General features: G+C 49.3%; 1 protein-coding gene across 1 annotated transcript in view; it reads right to left on the bottom strand.

The window, feature by feature from the left end:
- The window catches only part of LOC116828228 (butyrophilin-like protein 9), a 100447-nt gene that overhangs the window by 68998 nt on the left and 8603 nt on the right, over window positions 1–22846 (bottom strand). The window contains 3 exon segments of the mRNA XM_075070512.1: window positions 11135–11165; window positions 13547–13603; window positions 13829–13930. Coding sequence (XP_074926613.1) covers window positions 11135–11165; window positions 13547–13603; window positions 13829–13930 — 190 coding nt within the window.

Consider the following 22846-nt stretch of genomic DNA (forward strand, 5'->3'; position numbering starts at 1 on the left):
GGGGTCAGGTCCTGTCTCGGCTCCTCGTGGAACAAGGTGGGTGGTGCGGCCCATTAGAGTGCACCTCACAAAGCCCATATAAATTGTAGTAGGTTTTGGAGACTCTGTTCATTCGAGGCCCAGACCTAGACTAGGATGTGGGGAAATTGGACAGGACCAAGGAGCTGAGGGCTGGGATAGCAGCGAAACGGTGGGTGGGGACTGAGGGATGCCAACAAAGCTGGAGTTGGGGGAGGAAGCCCGGGGCTGAGATAGCCAGGGCTGCAAGCAGTGGTAGTGTTTATCCCAAGGGAATCCCCTGCACAGCACAGTTCTGGGGCCCCTACCAGTGACCTGGCATGTATGGTATGTGCAAGGTCATGCTGTACAGAGGACACAGTTCAGGTCACTGGACAGCACTGAGCAAAATGGAGCAGCTGACGCCTGGTGGACCAACTCTGGCTTTCAGGGGGCTCCTCACTGCCTCGGGGCTCCCTTGAATTGTATGGCTTACAGGAACCCAGTGCCACCACTAACTGCACATTGAGATTAGGGTCACCACAGAGCTGTGGGACTGGAGAGTCCAGGGCTGAAATAGCAGGGGGATGCAGGTCAAGATTAAGTGGCATCAGCAGAGCTTTGTGCATGGGATTCCAGGGCTGGTTAGCAGGGGGCTGCAGGTCTGCATTGAGGGACACTGGCAGAGCTGTTTGTGGGAGCTCAGGGCAAGAATGCAGGGAGCTGTGTGTGGGCACTGGGGGACCAGCAGAGTAAGTCAGAACTGAGTTATATGCATAGAATTGCTGGGATGAAGTTTGACCATCCTCTGGTTAAATCCTGCTAGTCCATAGGCACTAAATTCACGCTCTGTCATTAAGGATGATATTGAAATGTGAACTGCAAACTCTGCAGTGTTTGAATATTTCCATGGGGAGGGGCAATAATCATAAAGGTGACTGAAGTCCATACTTTTGAGTGTGGATATTTACATATCACGTTAGAACGTAAAAGCAGAGTCACACGTTTACTAGGGATTATCCAAGTACCTGATTCCAGTTCCTTGATCTTCTTTTCCTTAGATGCTAAAATGGGAAAGAGGAAAGAGTTAGACATAGAGACAGGAGCTGTGTGATGCTGTGTGCCCCATAACAACTGAGTTTAGTTACAGACACCCACAGCCACATTCACAGCTCCAGGAGCCAGCAGCTTTGATAGGATCAGGGCTGGCGATTAATGATACGCACCAAGGAGCAGGAGCCCTGGGATTTGCAAAGCATCTCACCTTGATAGTAGACATGGTTCTGGATCCTGATACAGCTCTGACATTCTCAACCCTTCCGTCTAAGGGGGATTTCTTTTCTGTGTTACTAACAGCCCTTTGGAACATCAAAGCTACACATTCCATGTGTAACTAGGGGATGCACCTGCAGTTGATAGGAACTCACATCTGAGATCTGGCCTTGCCAACAAAGCATGGAAATGTAAGCCACATTCTGGGGCTCTAATGGGGAGGTGGATGAACTTACCAATTGTCTCACGCAGCTTCTGGCACTCTGGGGAGAGAAAAAAAGGAGAGCATCATGGGTAGATCATTCTGAGCAGAGTGAGATGGGGCTGTTCCAACTTTGGGTACATCTACACTGCAGCTGGGAGGGTGATACCAGTTCGGGCAGGCACAGAAGTGCTAGCTCTGCTCGAGCCCATGTGCTGTAAGCAGCAGGGTAGCACGTGCAGTAGCTTAGGCTAACCGCTCAAGTACAGAGCAGCTGATGCTTGGCAGGTGAGATCTAACAGTCAGGGGGTCCCTGGGTGCCTCAGGGTTCTCTGCAATTGTGCAGCTTGCCTGTGCCTAAAGCGACCACTGGCTGCAGGTCAGAACTGACAGTCACCAGCAGAGCCCAGGACTGGAGCAGTAGAGGGCTGCTGGTGGTGATTGAAGGGTCTTGCAAGAGCGTTGGGTGTGGGGCCCAGAGCTTGATAACAGATGGCTGTGGGTCAGGATTGAGGGGCACCAGCAGAGCTGTGTGTGTGGAAGCCCAGGGTTAGATATTGGGGGTTGCAGGTGGGCACTGGGAGAACCCACAGAGCTGTGTGCATGCAGGGAGCCCAGCACTGGGATAGCAGGGATTTTGAAGGTTAGAATTGAGATATAGCCACAGAACTGCAGGGAGGAAGTTTACCCAGACCCTGGTTAAATGTCATTAATCCATATGCACTAAATTAACTCTCTGTCATTAAGGATGATAGTGAAAAGTGAGCTGCAAACAATGCAGTGTTTGAATATTTCCAGGGCAGGGGGAGATGATCATGAAGGTGACTGAAGTCCATACTTTTGTGTGTGGTGATTTTCATATCTTGTTATAGCATAAAAGCAGAGACACACATTTACTAGGGATTATCCAAGTACCTGATTCCAGCTGCTTGTTCTTCTTCTCTTCAGACACTGAAATGGGAAAGAGAAAAGAGTAGACACACAGACGCGCTGTGTGATGCTGTGTGCCCTATAATGACTGGGGTTATTTTCAGACACCCCACAGCCACACTCCCAGCCCCAGTGCAGGAACCAGCAGCTTTGATTCGAGCAGAGCTCATGGTTAGTGATAGGTACCAATACACAGAACCCCTGGGATTTGCAAAGCATCTAACCTTGATGGAAGATGTGGGTCTGGATCCTGATACAGCTCTGACATTCTTAACCCTTCCGTCTCAGGGGAATTCCTTCTCTATGTTCCTAACAGCCCGTTGGAACATCAAAGCTACATGCTCCAGGTCTAACTAGGGGATGGACATGCAGCTGATAGGAGCTCACATATGGGATCTGACCTTGGCAACAAAGCATGGAAATGTGAGCCACGTTCTGGGGAGTGGCTCAGAAGAGCTTCTCTCCAGCAGTCATTTATAGAAAATGGCTGGCCCCTCCTGCTGCATCAGAACAATGTGACTGGCACTGGATTGACGCAAGCCAGGTGACACCTGTCTGTATATCCAGACATGAGAGCAGGTAAGCCTGTGTCTGCTGCAGAGAGCTCACAGTGCTGCACTGGGACTGGGGTAACCAACGTGACTGATTTTGGCTGAAACTGTTCACTCAGCCCTGCCCTGCAGTGTTGGTGCTTCTGGATCTGCTCAGCACCCTATGTGGCTGTGAGCCTCTGCCTGGGGGCTTGTGCCTATTGGGTTCCGGGAAGTGGGCGGGCAGAAGCCCACCCACTGCTAACGGATCCCGCCCCTCAGCCTAAGGGGAGGTTCTACAGGACCTCAGAAACCCACTGATTCCGGGGGATAACTAATAAAAGAACAGAGACAGGAATGAGGTCAAAGGGTCATAAGAAGGGAGCCTGACGGGGACACCAAGCAGAGAACCCTGCCTGGGGGCTTGTACCTATTGGGTTCTGGGAACTAGATGGGAGAAAGCCCACCCATTGCTAACGGATCCCCCCCCCCAGCCTAAGGGGAGGATCCACAGGACCTCAGAACGCCACTGATTGCGGGGGACAACTAATAAAAGAACAGGGACAAGAGTGAGGTCAATGGGTCATAAGAAGGGAGCCTGATAGGGACACCGAGCAGAGAACCCGCCTGGGGGCTTTTATCTATTGGGTGTCTGGGAAGTGGGCGGGCAAAGTCCGCCCACTGCTAAAGGATCCCCCCCAGCCTAAGGGGAGGACCCACAGGACCGCAGAAGCCCACTGATTACGGGGGACAACTAATAAAAGAACAGGGATGGGAGTGTGGTCAGAGGGTCATAAGAAGGGAGCCGGACGGGGACAACGAGCAGAGAACCCCGCCTGGGGGCTTATAGAGGGGTGGTTACCTGCTCCTGCCCTGAGGGGCTTACAGTAGTCCAGGAGAGGGCTGTGGCAGAAAGAAAAGCAGCTATGCTGATAGGGGAACCAGGCGCAGCTGGGGCCACGCCCCAAACAGACCCAGCTGGCCCTTATAAAAGGGCTGTGTGCCAGATGCTCAGACACACATTCTCTCTCTAGCTTCTGAGAGGGAGGGACCTGGCTGCAGGGAGCTGAGAAGGTACCTGGAGTGGAGCAGGGCTGGTTGAAGGCCAAAGGGAGCTGGGGAGCTCCGTCCTGGAAACCCCACAGGCTGTGGCCTAGACTGAGGCCTACTGAGTACAGCGATTGCAGGAGCAGCCCACGGGGAGGCAGAGGCAGCAGGTCCAAACTCCCTTGCCTGTGATGGGTGGTTCCCCTGGGTGGGGAGACCCCAAGACTGTGGGTTTATGGCCAGGGGGCAGAAACCAGATTAAAGGGGCACCAGGGTGCAGGAGGGACTTGGGCCCAGTGGCAAGTGGGACACCAGCCTGCAGAGTGTGTTCCGGAGGCTGGAAGAGATAATTTCCTGAGAAACCAGCAGGAGGCGCCGCTGGTGAGTCTGCACATCGTTACAGGGCTCTAATGGGGAGGGGGATGAACTTACCAATTGTCTCACGGAGCTCCTGGCACTCTGGGGAGAGAAGAAAAGGAGAGCATCATGGGTTCAGTGTTGGGCGTTCTGAGCACAGTCACATGGTGCTCTTCCAAACTTGGGTACATCTCCACTGCAGCTTGGAGGGTGCTTTCCAGTTTGGGCTGGCAGAGACGTTAGTTCTGCTTAAGCCAGTGTGCTAAACCTGTTCAGATCTGCAGGGCGCATAGTAAGGCAGCTACCCTGAGCCGGTGCCCCTGATACTCCTAGTTACACAGCTATTATTGCCATTGTCTGATGGGGCTGCCAACAACGGCATGTGGCTCACTGGAGACTGCCAGGAGGAAAAATCCCCACCTGCTGGACATGGGACACTAAATGGTTCGGGATCTCAGTTACTACAGAGGATTCCTTCCCAGGTGTCTGGCTGATGGTTCTTGCCTATGTGCTCAGGGTCTAACTGATCACCATATTTGGGGTCAGGAAGGAATTTTCCCCCTGGTCAGATTGGCTGAGACTCTGGGGTTTTGTTCACCTTCCTCTGCAGCATGGGCCAGGGGCCACTTACCAGTTTAAACTAGTGCAAATGGTGAATTCTCTGTAACTTGAAATCTTTAAATCATGATTTGAAGTTGTCAGTAACTCAGCCAGAGGTTAGGGGTCTGCTACAGGAGTGGGTGGGTGAGGTTCAGTGGCTTGCAATGTGCAGGAGGTCAGAGTAGATGCTCATGATGGTCCAATCTGACCTTAAAGTCTATGATTAAATGAGGTCTATGAACATCGAGTGTGGAACATTTGTCTACAGGACTCGCAGGAGGCAGGGGCGGCTCCACGCCCCAGCAAGCCAAGTGCATGCTTGAGGCGGCAAGCTGCAGGGGGCATTCTGCAGGCACGCCTGTGGGAGGTCCGCCAAAACCGCGGGACCAGCGGACCCTGTGCAGGCAAACCACCAGAGGCAAAATCCCATAGAGTCGCCCCTGGCAGGAGCCAGTGTCTTCCAGCCACCCATCCCCGGAACACAGTTACCCATGAACAGTCCCCAGAATACAAAGCTTGGCTCTGACAGAGTATTCCAGTCCTGGGATCTGATTGGTGGAACTCCGGAAGTCCTGATTGATTCTCTGCTTCTATTTAAACCAAGCACAGGACCAGGAAGTCACCTGTGCCCCTGGACTTCCCCTGCTTAGTGCTGTCTCCTCTGTGCTAGATGCTCCTGATGCCTGACTCTGATCTCCCTATAACATGACCTGCTGCCTCCTGACTCTCTGGATGCCCTCCTGCACTATCTCGGTCTCTGCTCTTCTGGTAGCCTGGCCTGGCTTCTGACCTCTGTTCTGACCACTAGGCCTGACCAACCATGACCCAGTTGTGACCGTCTGCACAGGCCATGTAGGCTACAGAAGTAGGGTGGTGCTGGGAGAATGGATCCAGCTACCCAACTTCTGCCCTCTGGAGCACCAGACATGCTAGAGTGAGAGGCCTGCCTTAGGCAGACACCAAGCCCTGCAGGTTCGGGCTACCGACCTGACCTTGCAGAACCAGCTATTCCAGGAGTGGGTAATGCCATTCTCCAGCCACGGCCCATGGAGTTCTGTTCTCTGATACATCGGTCTGAATGGTTAGATGGTAGCTGCCAGCAATTCCAGGGGTTTATAACCAATGTCACCTTCGGTTCATGGTGCGTCCTCAGTCCTACCCTACTGATTGTGCAAAGGTGGTTATCAGCCTGGTATCAGGGGAAGCCCAAAACTGGGCCTCCCTTTTCTGGAGGGTAACATTTCGGTGCTATCAAACTGGGAAGTCTTCCTCTGAGCCATGTCACTTCTATTGGATGATCTTCACCAAGTTTGAACTGCTCAGGCTGTCCTAGGAAAGATCCCACAGAGGCAGGGCACCACAACCTTCTCTACAGCTCATTTCCACCACCTTCCTACTGATACAGGTTGGTATGAGGTATTCACTGATCATACCTATGAAAGGCAAAAGTCTTAAACCAACTGCAGCTCCCTTGGGCCCAATTTTTTCTCAAGATTTGTTTTCCTCATCACATATTGTCCCAGAACCAAAAAGAGCAAGGCCGAAGCCCTGTACTGTAACATTCTCAGCACAGCTCCTCACCAGGATGTACTTGCATTGATACATTCTACCTCTGCTTCAGGAATTCCACCTGATGAACAAATCTTTGTCAAAAAACAACAGCACAACTCCCAGAAAGGGATCAGGAATAGGAGAGGAACCTTTTTTGTGTTCTTTTAGGCCCAGCAACAATTGTGGTCTCCCATGATTTTTTCTAGTGGAACACTTGGGGAACTGTAAGACCTAATGGTTAATATCCCATCCCTTTTGGTGGCCCCAGACGCGCCTCATAATACTGTCATTCATTGCCTCCTGTGATATTTGTGCCTATGCCAAGATGACACACACCCAGAGGTCTCCTCCATCCCTTGGACATCCTATCTCAACCTTGGGCAGCTATTGTGTGAACTTTATTGTAGAATTACCCAAGTCCACCAAATTCACAGTAATACGGACAGTAGCGGAACACTTTCTTAAAATGGCCCCATTTGTCTCCTGCATAAGCATACCCTCCACTGAAGGAATGGTCTAACTATATATAAACTGCAATCTGCCTCCATCATCTCTGATCAGTGGCCTCAGTTCATGGCCTCGTTCTGGTGTCCTTTGCCTGATGAGAGTCCACACATGTCTTCTCTCCGCATACTCTCCAACATCCAGTGGCCAAAATAAAGGACCGACCAGATCCTTGAACAGTAGCTGTGATGTTACATCAGCCACCACCAGGGTGACTGGTCCTCGCTTCTCCCTTCTGCAGAGTTTGCATATAACAACATAGACCATTCATCCATGGATCAAAGACCATTTTCCACCAACTAAGGGTACCACTCCTGATTCCACCTGCAATTACCTATGTCTTCGCCTATCCCAGCCTCCTCAGTCCCTAGTACAGTGGATTTATCAGGCCCATGAGGCATGAATAGGCAAGTGAAGATTATAAATGGTACGCAGACCATCATCGACTGCAAAGCCTCACCTACTCAGTGTGACAAAATGTATGGCTCCCCATGGAGCATCTCCATACAGACAGATCCACTCACAAGTTGGCCTTTCAGTTCCTTGGCCCTTTTAGGATCCAGCAATAGGTTAACTCAGTCATTTTTGAACATCAGCTACCCCACTCCCAGGAGTTTCACCCAGTGTTTCATGTCTCACTTTTGAAACCCTACCTGGAAAACCCTTGATTACCTGTTCTGATCATTTCCTCTGGGGCACCTGGCACTGGTCACTGTCAGAAGATACTGGGCTAGATGGAAGGATACCAGGCTAGATGGATCTTTGGTCTGACCCAGTACTGCCATTCTTATGTTCTTATGTTGTCCTTTTGGCAGGCTTTGGTATCTTATCTGGAAGGGATATGGCCCCCATCACAACAGAGGGCTGGTGGAAAATATACCCACCCCAGCAGTAGTTTGAGCACTGCATAATAATCACCCCCAAAAATCCCGGTCCAGCGCTGCACAGAGGGCCTCACATAGCAAAGGACTGATGCCAGGGAGATGTCCTGGAACCTGATTCACAGACTCTTAGGAGCCAATAAGTGCCAGCCCACCCGCCACTGACCTGCTGACAGCTACCAGAACTACAATCTCAACTTTGACGAAAGACTCCCCTTCTGTTATCTGATTGGTTCTCTGCTTGTATTTAAATGAAGCACAGGCCCAGAAAGTTGTCCATGAAACTGGGTTTTCCCTGCTCATGACTCTTTCCCTTGCATTACCTGCTCCTTCTCCCTGATCTCCTGGTAACCTCACCCTGCTGCCTCCTCACACCTGATTCCTGCTCCAACCATTCCTGACTGCCCATATCTGGGTCATAATACTCAAGCAGACCTAGTGTGTGTCTGGCTCCCTGAGCTAGGAAGCTCACTCCCTGCTGCAGTGTAGATATACCCAATGAGCCAAAGGCATCACAATTGACAGCACACGTCAGACAAAACTGTTGGTAATGAAGAAAGAAAAGGTCTCAGATCAGCCCCGAAACAGAGCCCACAAATTGTCCTGGGGGCAGCACCCCCCGCTGCTGGCACTGCCAGGAATGAGGGAAGGGAGCATCACACAAGAACATGTCACCTGGCCTCAGACCTCCTGTTTTTGAGCTGTGCAATCCCTTTGTGGTGCTGATTTGCAGAAGTGTGTAACTGTAGGGTTAGTGGTTGGCAGAAGCTTAGCTGGGGAAGGGTCCATGGGGCTGTGTGGCACTGGATTAATGTCCATCCCTAGAACCATGGGGTCAGGTTTTGTCTCGGCTCTCATGAGAACACTGTGGGTTGTGGCTCAGAATGTACCTCACCGAGCATGTACAGAGTGTAGCAGGGCTTGGAGTCTATGGTCATTTGAGGCCCAGGCCTAGAGTAGGAGGGGTGTGTGTGGAAGGAGAGAACACAATTGAACACAACTGGACAGGGCTGGGATAGCAGGGAGGTAGTGGGTGGGGAATGAGGGACACCAGTGATGCCATGGGGAGCCCAGGGCTTCGATAGGTGCAGGACTGCAGCTGCGGTCTAAGGGGCTCCAGCACAGCTGCATGCAGGGAGCTCAGATATCTTTCAGGTCAGAACTGAGATACATCCACAGATCTGCATGGAGGACATTTGCTCAGCCCCTGACTCAGGACTTGTCTACACAGCCCCATAGTTCAGCCTCCAGGGTTGTGATTTCCACCATGCGTGAAAGTGCTGCTCTGTAACTGTCCTGTGTGGATATGGCTGGTGTGCACTAAACTGTACTTAGTTTGCACTAAAACAGTCCTCTTCATAAATGCACACCCTTTTCTTGCCACAGGATTCTTTGCTGCTTTTACTCTTTTCTTGGTAGTCCATCGATCCGATGATGACAAATCTGTGCAGATCATCTATTGTTGATCTCATGGTCTGCCCTCTGACTATACAATTTGCTGCAGATGGTGCATGGGAAGTTCAGAGTCAGTGGGTTGTGAGCTGCTGGTGCTCTGTGATGTCGTTTGCGTGCCTTTTGTAGACGCCGGCAGCAGTCTTCCTCAAAGGTGATGCAGGTATTTCTGACTGTGTTCTGTCGCTGGCGGCGTCCTCTAGGTCCCTAGGTTTGATACTGCTGTATTGCAGATTGGCTTTGATGGTGTCATTGTAACGTTTCCGTGGATGACCTATATGCCGGATGCCCTGGGAGAGCTCACCATACAAAAGCTTGTGAGGGATTCTGTTGGCATCCATGCGGCTGACATGACTGGTCCAACGTAGCTGTGACTTCCTGATCATCATTTCGATGCTTGTCATCTGGACTTTCTCAAGGACCTCAAGATTGGGCACTTTGTCTTGCCAGCGGATCTTCATGGTGTTCTGGAGGCAGCGCATGTGGAATGCTTCAAGCTGCTTGATATGATGCCTATATAGTGTCCATGTTTCACACCCATACAAAAGAGATGAAAGAACAACAGCTCTGTACACAAGCAATTTTGAAGACATCCTGATTTTGTGGTGGTTTAAAACTTTGACATACAGACAACCAAGTGCCTGGCTTGCTTTGGATATTCATTCATTGATCTCATTATCCAGTGATCCGTCACTGGATATGACACTACCCAGGTATTTAAATGCACACTAGGAACCTTTTTAATTCATGCCCACAGCATCCACATGAGTTGTTACAGTGCAGCATTTTGGTGTGCATTGCTATTCACACTAACATAATCTGACCTGTTGGGCAGTGTAGACATAGCTTGAGTCTCTCCAGTCCATGTGAATTAATTTTTTTTCCATTGTTAAGGATGCTACTGAAATCTGAGCCGCAAACTCTGCAGTGTTTGTTACTTGCCAGGACAGGGGGAGATAATCATGAAGGTGACTGAAGTCCCTACATTGCATAGGAGATTTTTCTATCTTGTTGCAGTGTGAAAGCACAGACACATGTTTACTGGGGATTAGCCAAGTACCTGATTCAAAGTCCTTCCTCACAGCATCTGAAATAGGGAAGAGAAAAGAGTTAGATGCAGAGACAGGGACTGTGTGCCCCATAACCACTGGGTTTAGTAACAGATGCCCCACTCCCAGTCCCAGTGCAGGAGCCAGAAGATTCAATAGGAGCTGGACTGTTGTTTAGTAACAACCAATATGCAGGAGCTCTGAGGTTTGCAAAGTATCTGACTTTGATGGAGGAAGTGGGTCAGGATCCCAATATAGCTCTGACATTCGCAACCCTTCCGTCTAAGGGGAATTTCTCTTCTGTGTTACAAACGGCCCTTTGAAGCATCAAGGCTACACACTCCAGTTGTAACTAGGGGAAGGACATGTCAACGTTTGGGGCTTAAATCTGGGATCTGGGCTTGGCAACAAACTATGGAAACATGAACCATGTTCTGGGAAGGGTCCAGAAGAGCCTGTCCTCCAGGAATCATCTATAGATCATGGCTGGCTTCCTTCTACTGCATCAGCACAATGTGATTGGCATTGGATTGTCAAAGGCCAGGTGCCACCTGTCTATCCAGACATGAGAGCAGGTAACCCTGTGTCTGCTGCAGAGAGCTCACAAGTGCTGTGCTGGACTGGGGTGGCTAATGTGACTCAGATTTTGGACCAAACTGTTCACTTAGCCCTGCCTTTCAGTGTTGGTGCTTCTCGATGTGCTCAGCACTGTGTGTGGCTGGGAGCCTCTGCTTAGGGCTCTCTAAAGGAAGGTGGATAAACTCACCAAGCGTCTCCCGCAGCTCCTGGCATTCTGGAGAGAGAAGAGGAGGAGACCATCATGGTTCAGTGTGGGTTGTTCCAAGAACAGTGACGTGAGGCTGTTCCATATTTTGGATGTATCTACACTGCAGCTGGGAGTGAGCTTTCCTGCTTGGGCAGCAGACACATGTTAGCTCTGCTTGAGAAGATGTGCTAAAAGCAGAGGGTAGCTGGGGGCAGCACGTGCAGCAGCTGGAGCTGGGGGTGGAAGCTCAGGGCTGCAATAGCCGGGGGCTGCAGTTAGCGGCAGTGTTTGTCCCATGGGGACCTGCAGCAAAGGTCAGTTCCAGGACCCCTTCCACTGACCTTGCATGTATGGTGTGTATGAGGGTGGGGGGCAATTATAGGACATGACAGGATTGTGGAGCTCTGGTCTGGATAACAGGAAGGTAGTGGGTGGGATTGAGGGGCACTGCCAAAGCTGCGTGTAAGTGGCGATCCCAGCATTGGGATAGCAGCCATTTTGCAGGTCAGAACTGAGATATACCCACAAACCTGCATGGAGGGTTTGCCCAGTCCCTGGCTCAGGGTCTGTCTACCCAGCCCCATAGATTGGCATCTGGGGATATGCTTTGCATCATGCACCAAAGGGCTGCACTGTAACTACCCACGAAACAGCACCTAGTTTGTCCTCTTCAAATATGACTGTTGGAAATGTAAACTAGGAACCTTTTAGTTCACACCCACAGCATCCATGCGGGGTTGTTACAGTGCAGCACATTGGTGTGCGTTGCTATTTGCACTCCTGTAATCTGAACATTGGGCAGTGTAGACCTAGCCTGAGTCCTGCCATCACATATGCATTAAATTCATTCTCTGTTGTTCAGGATGACACTGAAATCTGAGCCGCAAACTCTGCAGTGTTTGACTATTTCCAGGGCAGGAGGAGATGATCATGACTGTGACTAAGGTCCACGCAGTGCATGTGGTGATATTTCTATCTCATAGTATGAAAGTGTAGACACATGTTTACTAGGGTTTAGCCAAGTACCTGCTTCCCGGGTCTTCTTCTCATTCACTGAAATGGGGGAAAAGAAAAGAGTTAGACCCAGAGACATGCACTGGGTGGTGCTGTACACTCCCTAATGACTAGGGTTAGTCACAGACATCCTACACCTAAATTCCCAACTCCAGAGTCAGAGCTGGCAGGTTTGACAGGAGCAGGGCTGACTGTTAGTGATATGCACCAACACTCAGGAGACGTGGGGAAGTTTCTAACTCCTTAGCTCTTTTCTACACACACACTTGCACCAATTTAATTAATTAGGTTTCAGAACACACCTTGAGTTAAACTGGTGCAGGGCTATGTGTGTCACAGGCCTTGGGCTGGTGCAGCAGGGCCAGTAGAACCATGGGGTGGGGTCAGTTTCTCCACAGCGACCCCTCTGGCTGGTTACAGAACAGCACTGATTGCTAGGGGAGTCCCAGCCAGCCTTCCCCAACTGGAGGAATGATGGCCACAAGGGGGCATGTCAGAGGGCAAAGGAGATGAAAAGGAGGATACTCAGGACTCTTCCAGGCTGTGATTGCCAGGAGAACCCCAGTCACTGTGCTGCACTGTTGTATCCACTCTCTGCACCTTTCAGCTGTGTTTCCCTGTGTGTGTGCGCAGTGCCCAGCAGAACGGGTCAGCATCACTCAGCACCATCACAATGCAAACTAATATTGTCACTAAGTATTGAAAATTTCACAGTGGAATAAATTAGATGTGTGAACTTAAAAAAAAATGTTGCTGCTGCGTCTCTTGGCACATATGAGAGCATGAATGTCACAAATTTGTAGAGTTTCAGGCCAAGCAGAACCATTAGTTCATCTATTCTGATCGGCTATATATCAAAGGCCAGAGAATCTCACCCAGTTCCCCCTGCACTGAGCCCAGTAACTCAGGTTTGGCTACAGCAGCTTCCAGAAAGTTGCCCGGTCTGGATCTGACACCATCAAGAGATGGAGAATTCACCACTGCCATTACGAGCTTCCTCTAGTGGTTAAACACCTTCCCTGTGTCCTGTGCATTCGACAGTCACAGGGATGGAATCATCTCACAGAGCATCACTGATCTTGCCTTTAGCCACGGAGCAATTGCCCAGGGTTAGTGGGACAGAATCTGACCCAGATTTGTCACTGCCAGTCTGTCTCCCTCCTGCAGCCATGTGCAGGGAATCTCACGAGCACACACCCTTTGTGTTTCTGCTGCAAAACACACATTTGCCAACCTGTTACCATCAGCGTGTGTGAAATCTTGAGGGAGATGAGGAACCACTAGGCAGAGACCTCCTGGCTCCATTCTTTCTTGTCACTGAGCCCTCAGATAACACCAAGCAGTCACGGAACTCATACATCTCAACACAGCAAGAGATACAGCAGGAGACCTACCCAGATTTAACAGAGACTCCTCTTTAGAGCGTTTCTTCTGAGAGGCTTTTCGCTTTGCTGTGAGAGAGAGAATCAGACATTGCAGTGAGACAGGGAAGGAAGGGGAAACACTGAGCAATACGCTAATACAGGTGGGGATGGGGACCCCAGTGTGTTTGTTAGTTTGGTTTATTTCCTAAAACAAATACAAGATAAATATCTGAATAATAAAATGCTCTGATGCCCCAGCCCAGTGCCCTCTAGGGCCGGGTTCTAAACATGGAAATAACACATCCCCATTACCTGTGTATCCAAGATATGCACAAGCTCCAGCAGCAATGAGAACCAGAGTGAACAACACCCAGAATGCAGCCGGCCAGGGAGAAACACGGGGGAAAACATCACCTGGCAAACAAAGAGCGCAGTGTGTGAGAAGCATGGTCCCATCCTGTAGCTGGAGAATGAGGTTTGCCATTTGACTTGATGGCTGAGTCCTGGCTCAGGGACCCCAGAAATTCCCAGGACTGAAGGGCATGTCCCCTTCATGCTCTAATCATAGCCACAAATGGGAGCATTGGAACCAGAGAAGCCAGCGCATCATCAGTTCCAAGACCCAGGACTCTGCTCTGCCCAAATCTCTCCCGCTGCTACAAGCCAACAGCCAGTGGCTCCATACCCAGCCCTGCCTGTTCAGCAGGGAACAGTCAATTTCCTAGCTGGGCCCAGTGTGTTATGAGTTCATGGATTCATAGATGTTAAGGCCTAAAGGGGGCATTATGATCATCTAGTCTGACCTCCTGTATAGCTCAGGCCTCCTGCACTGATCCCTGCATCCAGCCCAGAACATCTGTTCCAGCCGGAGCAGATGTTATAGAAAGAGACACCCAGTTTGGGTTGAAAGATTCTGAGTGACGGAGAATCCATCATGTTCCCAGGGCAGTTGTTCCAATGGTTAATTCCCCTCACTGTTAAAATCTGCACCTTATTTCTAGTCTGAATTTGTCCAGCTTCAACTTTCAGCCATCAGAACTTGTTCTGCCTTTGTCTGCTAGATTAGAGACCTGTTGACTATCAGAAATCTCCTTCCTTTGTAGGTACTTACAGAGTGTAATCGTCACCTTTTAACCTTCCCTTATATAAGCTCTATAACTTGAGCTCCTACGTTTCTGACTATGAGGCAGGTTTCCAGATCTCTAATTGTTCCCGTAGCTGTTTTCTGAGCAGTTTCCAATTTGTCAAAATCCTATTTTAAAGTGTGGACACCAGAACTGGACATAGTATCCAGCAGTGGTCTGGCTAACACCACACACAGGGGTGATGTCACCTCCTTTCTCTGCTAGATATTCTCATGTATACATTCAAGGGTTGCATTCACCATCTTAGCTCCAGCATCGCTCTGGGAGCTCACGTTCAAGTCCTTTTCAGTAACTGCTTTCTTGGATAGTCTCACATCCTGCAGTTGTGACCTACGCTCTTTGTTCATAGAACTGCAAACTTGTGTAGCAAGGCGCTGCTGGAAAAGTCTTTAATCAGCGCCTACCACTCCAGCCCCAATTAGGGAGAATGGATTGGGGCTGGATGAAGGTAACTGACCACACCTGCCAGCCTCATTAGCAGGAGCTCTAAGGCTGGAAGAAAGTAAGAGAAGGGGATGGGGGGAGACTAAGGGCAGGATGTCAGGCTCAGGGGGAGTATGAACCTCCTAGTCTGTTTCTGGTCCAGCCTGTGGTAGCCTGTATATAGTGGGAAACTGGTAGTGGGAAACTGATCATGAATAAAGAACGCGGGTGTAGCACCAGACTGAAGTGCCCCTGATTCATGGAGGAGAGGGGCCAAGGGGCGGAGTGTGTACCCCGTTACATATGGGGTCTTGTCTGGGATCTCCAGCCACCACCAGGGCATGGCTACCCGAAGATGGAGGGAACCATGCAGTGGCTAGCCAAGCAACAAGAGGAGATACAGAAAGCATTGCAGGCCTTCCAGCAATCTCACCAGGTGGAGAGGCAGGCCTTACTCACCTGGCAGGCTGAGCAACAGAAGAGCCTCCAGGACTTCTTCAGGGAGCAGGCTAAGACACTGCAGCAGCTCCTGCACAGGTTGGTGAGTCCCAGGGAGGTAATGGCAGCCGCATGCCAGGCTTGGGCTTATGTAAAATGGGCCCCGCCAATGACCCTGACACCTTCCTGTGTACGTTTGAGCGGGTGTCCATGGGTTCTGGGTGGGACAAGACAACCTGGGCCCTGCAGCTGGCCCCATAACTGGACAATGAGGTGCAGGCTGCCTGTATGGGATTCAGTGATGAACAGGCCAAGGTTTATGATGAGGTAAAGGTGGCTGTCCTAGACAGGATGGGGTTGTCAGTGGAAAAGTACCAACAGAAGTTTCAGGAGGGCTGGTGGACACTGGGTTTGCAGCCCCAGCTTTTGCCCAGAAGCTCACGGACTGGGCCACTTGGTGGTTAAAGCCGGACACCCAAAAGGTGGGAGAGATTACAGACAGGATGATCCTTGAATAATTTGTGCAGGACCTCCCGGAAAACATGGAATAATATAATTATAGAAGATAAGGGTTGAAAGAGACCTCAGGAGGTCATCTAGTCCAACCCCTTGTTCAAAGCAGGACTAACCCCAACCAAATCATCCCAGCCAGGGCTTTGTCAAGCCAGGCATTAGAAACCTCTAGGGATGGAGATTCCACCACCTCCCTAGATAACCCATTCCAGTGCTTTGCCACCCTCCTAGTTTGAAATACTTTTTCCTAATATCTATCTAGAGCTCCCTCGCTGCAACTTGAGACCATCCCTCCTTGTTCTGTCATCTGGTACCACTGAGAACAGTCTAGATCCATTCTCTTTGGAACTTCCCTTCAGGGAATTGAAGGTTGCTATCAAATCCTCCCTCACTCTTCTCTTCTAAATAAGGCCAGTTCCCTCAGACTCTCTTCATAAGTCATGTGCCCCAGCCCCCTAATCATTTCCGTTGCCCTTTGCTGAACTCTTTCTAATTTGTCCACATCCTTTCTGTAGTGGAGGACCTAAAACTGGACACAATACTCCAGATGTGGCCTCACCAGTGCCAAATAGAGGGAAATATTGACTTCTCTAAATCTGCTGGTAATGCTCCTACTAATGCAGCCCAATATGCCATTAGCCTTCTTGGCAACAAGGGCACACTGTTGACACATATTCAGCTTCTCATCCACTGTAATCCCCAGCTCTTTTTTCTGCAGAACTGACACTTAGCCTGTCAGTCCCCATCCTGTAGCAGTGCATGGGATTCTTCTTTCCTAAATGCAGGACTCTGCACTTGTCCTTGTTGAACTTCATCAGATTTCTTTTAGCCCAATCCCTCAATTTGTCTAGGTCCATCTGGACTCTATCCCTACTTTCCAGGGTATCGACCTTTCCCCAGAGCTTAGTGTCATCCACTAATTTCCTGAGGGTGCAATCCATCCCATCATCAAGATCATTAATGAAGATGCTGAACAAAACCAGCCCCAGGACAAACCCTGGGGCACTCTGCTTGATACGAACTGCCAACTAGACATCAAGCCATTGATCACTTCTGTTGAGCCTGACAATCTAGCTAGCTTTCTGTCCACCTTATAGTCCATTCATCCAATCCATACTTTTTTAATTTGCTGGCAAGAATACTATGGAAGACCATATCAAAAGCTTTGCTAAAGTTAAGTTATATCACGTCCACCGCTTTCCCATATCCACAGAGAAGACAATAAGGTTGGTCAGGCATGACTTGCCCTTGGTGAATCCATGTTGACTGTTCCTGATCACCTTCCTTTCCTCCAAGCGCTTCAAAATTGATTCCTTGAGGACCTGCTCCATGGTTTTTCCAGGGACTGAGGAGAGGTTGACCAATCTGTAGTTCCCCAGACTCTCCTTGTTCCCTTTTTTTTAAAAAATAGGCACCATATTTGCCTTTTTCCAATCATTTGGGACCTCCCTTGATCGCCACGGTTTTGAAAGATAATGGCAAATGGCTCTAAAATCATGTCAGCCAACTCCCTCAGCACCATAGGATGTGTAAGCGGAGTCAGGATGAGCTCTACCCTGACATCTGGGGATGAATTGTGGTGAGTTGTGCAAAAGAACTTCAGGGAATGATATTGTTTGCATAGGCACACTGACCCTGCCTAGCATGAGCCCACAGCACCCCACATGGTCACTTTGGCTGCTGTGGGATTCCTAGTTTCTCTGTTATTGGGGCAGGAAAAATAAAGTGTAGTTATCCTGATTATATGACTCAAGAACAGTGGAATTGTTTTATGACAGAGGGACTCACCATCAACTCAATAGCACTCACTAGACAAGGGACATGGGTTCCAACACCCACTGAATGAAGAGCGGTTGGGGAAAGGTATTTGTATTGGGTGGTATGGGTGCCCTTTGAGAGCCTGAAATACCAATTCCACTGCCTCCTCTTTTCATTGTGGAATATCAGAGCTAATTTTGATTCCATTAAAAGTCTAGTTACAGACTGATGAGCTGAATTCACTTTGGGCCAATGGTGTACCAGCACTGAGGCTCCCCTTCTAAAAGCTAAAATCACTGTGTGCTGTACTAAGTAGTTGGGGAGCCTGAAGGTATATGGCTAAGTAACTGTGGAGCAGAGCAGTTTGCAGGATGGCTGGGGGGCAGCTCATGGGACGGCTGGTGGAGTGGAGTGGCTGGCAGAGCCGTTCGTAGAACGGCTGGAGTGGCTCACGGGATGACTGGTGGAGCGGAGCAGCTAGCGGAGTGGCTCACAGTGAAGGCTGCAACAGAACCCCATGGAGAGGCGGGGCAGTCAGCCTCAGACCACATAAGGTGTCCCTTAACACCCCCGTCGAGGGCACCCCCATTTCCACCCAGGCGGGGAGATAAAACTCTGCAGATAAACTTTTGAACTCTGGGGCTGCACTGACCAGAGACAGAAATTTTGGGGTGATTTTTGGGTTGTTGGACTTAAGACCCTGAGGGGAAAAGGACACTGCCAAACTTACTTGGAGGTGGATGTTTTGCTCATGGTTTTTGTTATGAATCCCATTTGTGGTATTTCCCCAATATAATCCTGCATTGTTTTCCTCCTTTATTAAAAGTATTTTCATAAAATTGTAGAATATCAGGGTTGGAAGGGACCTCAGGAGGTCATCTAGTCCAACCCCCTGCTCAGAGCAAGACCAATTCCCAACTAAATCATCCCAGCCAGGACTTTGTCGAGCCTGACCTTAAAAACGTCTAAGGAAGGAGATTCCACCAACTCCCTAGGTAACTCATTCCAGTGCTTAACCACTCTCCTAGTGAAAAAGCTTTTCTTAATATCCAGCCTAAACCTCCCCCACTGCAACTTGAGACCATTAGTCCTCGTTCTATCATCTGGCACTACTGAGAACAATCTAGTTCCATCCTCTTTGGAACCCCCTTTCAGGTAGTTGAAAGCAGCTATCAAATCCCCCCTCATTCTTCTCTTCTGCAAGCTAAACAATCCCAGTTCCCTCATCCTCTCCTCATAAGTCGTGTGTTCCAGCTCCCTAATCATTTTTGTTGCCCTCCACTGGACTCTTTCCATTTTTTCCACATCCTTCTTGTAGTGTGAGGCCCCAAACTGGACACAGTACTCCAGATGAGGCCTCACCAATGTTGAATAGAGGGGAATGATCACATCCCTCGATATGTTGGCAATGCCCCTACTTATACAGCTCAAAATGCTGTTAGCTTTCTTGGCAACAAGGGCACACTGTCGACTCATATCCAGATTCTCATCCACTGTAACCCCTAAGTCCTTTTCTGCAGAACTGCTGCCTAGACACTCGGTCCCTAGTCTGTAACAGTGAATACGATTCTTCCATCTTAAATGCAGGACTCTGAACTTGTCCTTGTTGAACCTTTGCTACACTCAGACTCCGTGCTTGTGAGAGGGGAAGTATTGTCTCTTAGAGGCGCCCGGGGGGTGGTGGTATGTAATTGTCCCAGGTCACTGGGTTGGGGCTCGAGCCGGTTATGCATTGTGTTATTAAAACAGAACCCCTAGATACTGACCCCGGCCCTTGTTGCAGCCAACTCAGATGGGCAGAAGGGTAATATTTTGGGGGGCTCATCTGGGATCCCTGGATCAGTATCCCTTGCAAACTCCTGTTGAGCATTCTAGTACATTGGGAAACAATTGTGTTTATATTTTGAGGAAATTACTGTTTGTATAATGGCTAATATGTCAGGTTTGTTGTGCTCAGGGGCCGCAGCCTCAACCGATGATTGGGCAAAAGCACTGGGACAAACGTTGGAAAAGTTTGTGCTGTCCCATGCTACATCAAACTCTTGTCGTAAGTTAAAGTTAATTGCTGGGGAAGAGGAGTTTGAACCCTGGTTAGAGCATACCACTGAAATGCTACGGGAGTGGGCCGTACTTGATGCAGAAAAGCGAAGATGTCTAATAGAGAGCCTTAGTGGCCCAGCATTAGATGTAATTCACACCCTGAAGCTCACTGACCCTGGGGTCAGTGTGAAGGACTGCCTAGAGGCCCTTGATCATACCTTTGGGAGCGTAGAGGGCCCTGAAGACAGTTACTGTAAGTTTCTTAATTCCCGACAGCAAAGAGGAGAGAAGATTTCAGTCTATATACAGAGGCTGAAGAAACTGCTTCAGAGAGCTGTTATGAGGGGAGCAGTGACTGCTGAGCAGATGGATCAGACCAGACTGGCTCAAGTTGTAAGAGGGACTCAGTATTAGAACCCGATTCTACTTCATCTCCGGCTAAGAGAACGGCAGGAACATCCCCCAAGTTACTCTCAGCTGATAACGGAGGTCAGGAAAGAGGAAGAAAGGCAGGCTGCCAGTGAGTTTTGGAAAGCCCAAACATTGGAGCCAGCCAGCACAACACCACTGCAAATGGCCAGTGTACTGATGGTGAGCACCACAGAGGAACTTGTCCAACAAATGCAGGTCCTGACAGAACGGATAGCTCAGCTGCAAAGCACTGAGCTAATATTTCCAGGAATAAAGATCCTCAGACTGTGGCGATGGAGAAGTCAGCATTTAGAGCCACGGTCCCACTCAGGCGAAGGGGGAAAGGACAATTCTTCTGCTACTGACGTGGTCAGGATGGACACAGTGCTACCAAGTACCGTAATGAAGAAAATCCCTCCTTAGTGTACGGAAATCTGAGGACCAGTTGGGAGAGATCCGGTAACTGCCAGAGGATCTGGGGATGGGGACCACCCAGGCCTGCAGGATTTGAAGATCCCCCCAGAAAAGACCGTCCAGCTGGGATCCCCGCAGGACTGATAGGGCCTCGAGCAGAGGTCATGGTGAGGATTGAAGGGGCAGAGTGTAAAGCCGTGCTTGACATTGGATCTCAAGTGACTATTATATTTCAGTCATTCTACCAACAGATGGTTAGGCACCTGCCTATAAAGTCACTGACTGGCCTTGGTCTGTATGGCCTCAGCATGGATGAATACCCCTACCAAGGATATGTCATAGTGCACCTGGAATTCCCAGAGGAGGTTGCTGGGGTAAGGGAAGAGGTAGACACAGCTGCCGTAATACGCCCTGACCCGAAAGGGACCTCTGATGTGTCTGTGCTGATAGGGACCAACTCCAGTCTCTTCAAGGTGCTTGCAGATTACTGCAGATGATGGGCTGGGGACTGGTACCTGAATACCCTGATGATCCATACGCTTTGTGCTGAAACCTTTAGGAAAATTGAGAGCACCAAAAAGGAGACATCTGAGCTACCGATTTGGGCACTGAAGTATGTGGGCACAACCCCCTTAGTCTTGCCTGCAAGGATGGAGCAAAAAGTGCTTGTCATGAGTACCAGGCTGAAAGGCAATAAAGGGGCATTAGCAATGGTAGGGCAGATGGTTGAAGGAGAGCTTTGAGGAGTAGTGGTCCCCAGTGGAGTCATAACCCTACCTGCTGCAGCCAAGGAAAAGATGACAATGAATGAATGAAATGAAACAAGCCATGATGTCTTTGTGAAGCAAGGACAAAAGATAATAGACCTCTTCAAGCCTGAATCAACTGTAAAACCCCAGTGTGAGACTTAATTTCCGACAATAGACCCAGCAAAGTTTGACTTTGAAGATTCACCATTGTCCGAGGAGTGGAAAGATCGCCTGAGGAGGAGACTTTGTGAAAGATCTAAGGTCTTCTCATTGCATGAGTGGGATGTGCAAAAGGAGTAGAGCACAACATCAGACTACATGACTCTTGACCTTTCAGAGAGAGATCTAGGAGGCTTGCTCTCTCCGAGATGGAAGATGTGCGACAACATCTTCAGGAGCTGGCTGCAAATGGCATCATTACAAAGTCCCGCAGCCCATAGGCCTCACCCATTGTGGTGGTCCATAAAAAGAATAGGAAAATCCGGATGTGAATTGACTACCACACCCTAAACAGCCGTACTGTGGTTGACCAGTACACTATGCCCCGAGTCCAAGATGCTTTAGACTGTTTGCTGGGAAGCGAGTGGTTCTCTGTGTTGGATCTTCAGAGTGGATACTACCAGATTCCTTTGGGAGAAGAAGATAAGGCGAAGACAGCCTTTCATCAGTTCAAACGCATGTCCCAAGGAATTTCCGGAGCACCCATCAAATTTCAACATCTTATGGAGAAAGCTGTGGGAGACATGAATTTACAGCAAGTGTTAGTTTATTTGGATGACCTGATTGTGTTTGGAAGAACCTTGCAGGAGCATGAAGAAAGTACATGACTGGAGTACAGGTACTGAAGGCTATTTGCTATTTAGGAAAGACAGAAATAAAGGCAAAAGTGGTGGAGCAACATTGTATATGAATGATGAGGTTAACTGTAAAGAAATAAAAAGTGATGGAATGGATAAGACAGAGTCTGTCTGGGGAAAAATCACATTTGGAAAGAAAGCTACTGGAGCCTCCCCTGAGATAGTGCTTGGGGTGTGCTGCAGATCACTGGGATCTTATTTGGATATAGATAGAGACCTAATTGTGTGATCATGGGAGACTTTAACTTCCCGAATATAGACTGGAGAACAAGTGCTGGTAACAATAATAGGGCTCAGATTTTTCCGGATGTGATAGCTGATGGATTTCTTCACCAAGTAGTTGAAGAACCAACAAGAGGGGATGCCATTTTAGATTTGTTTTTTGTGAGTAGTGAGGACCTCATAAAAGAAATGGTTGTAGGGGACAAGCTTGGTTTGAGTGATCATGAGCTAATTCAGTTCAAACTAGAAGGAAGGATAAATAAAAATAGGTCTGGGACTAGGGTTTTTTATTTCAAAAGGGCTAACTTTAAAGAATTAAGGAAATTAGTTAGGGAAGTGGATTGGACTGAAGAACTTGTG

Source organism: Chelonoidis abingdonii, chromosome 11 (genome assembly GCF_003597395.2).
Source record: "Chelonoidis abingdonii isolate Lonesome George chromosome 11, CheloAbing_2.0, whole genome shotgun sequence".
Lineage (NCBI taxonomy): Eukaryota > Metazoa > Chordata > Testudines > Testudinidae > Chelonoidis > Chelonoidis abingdonii.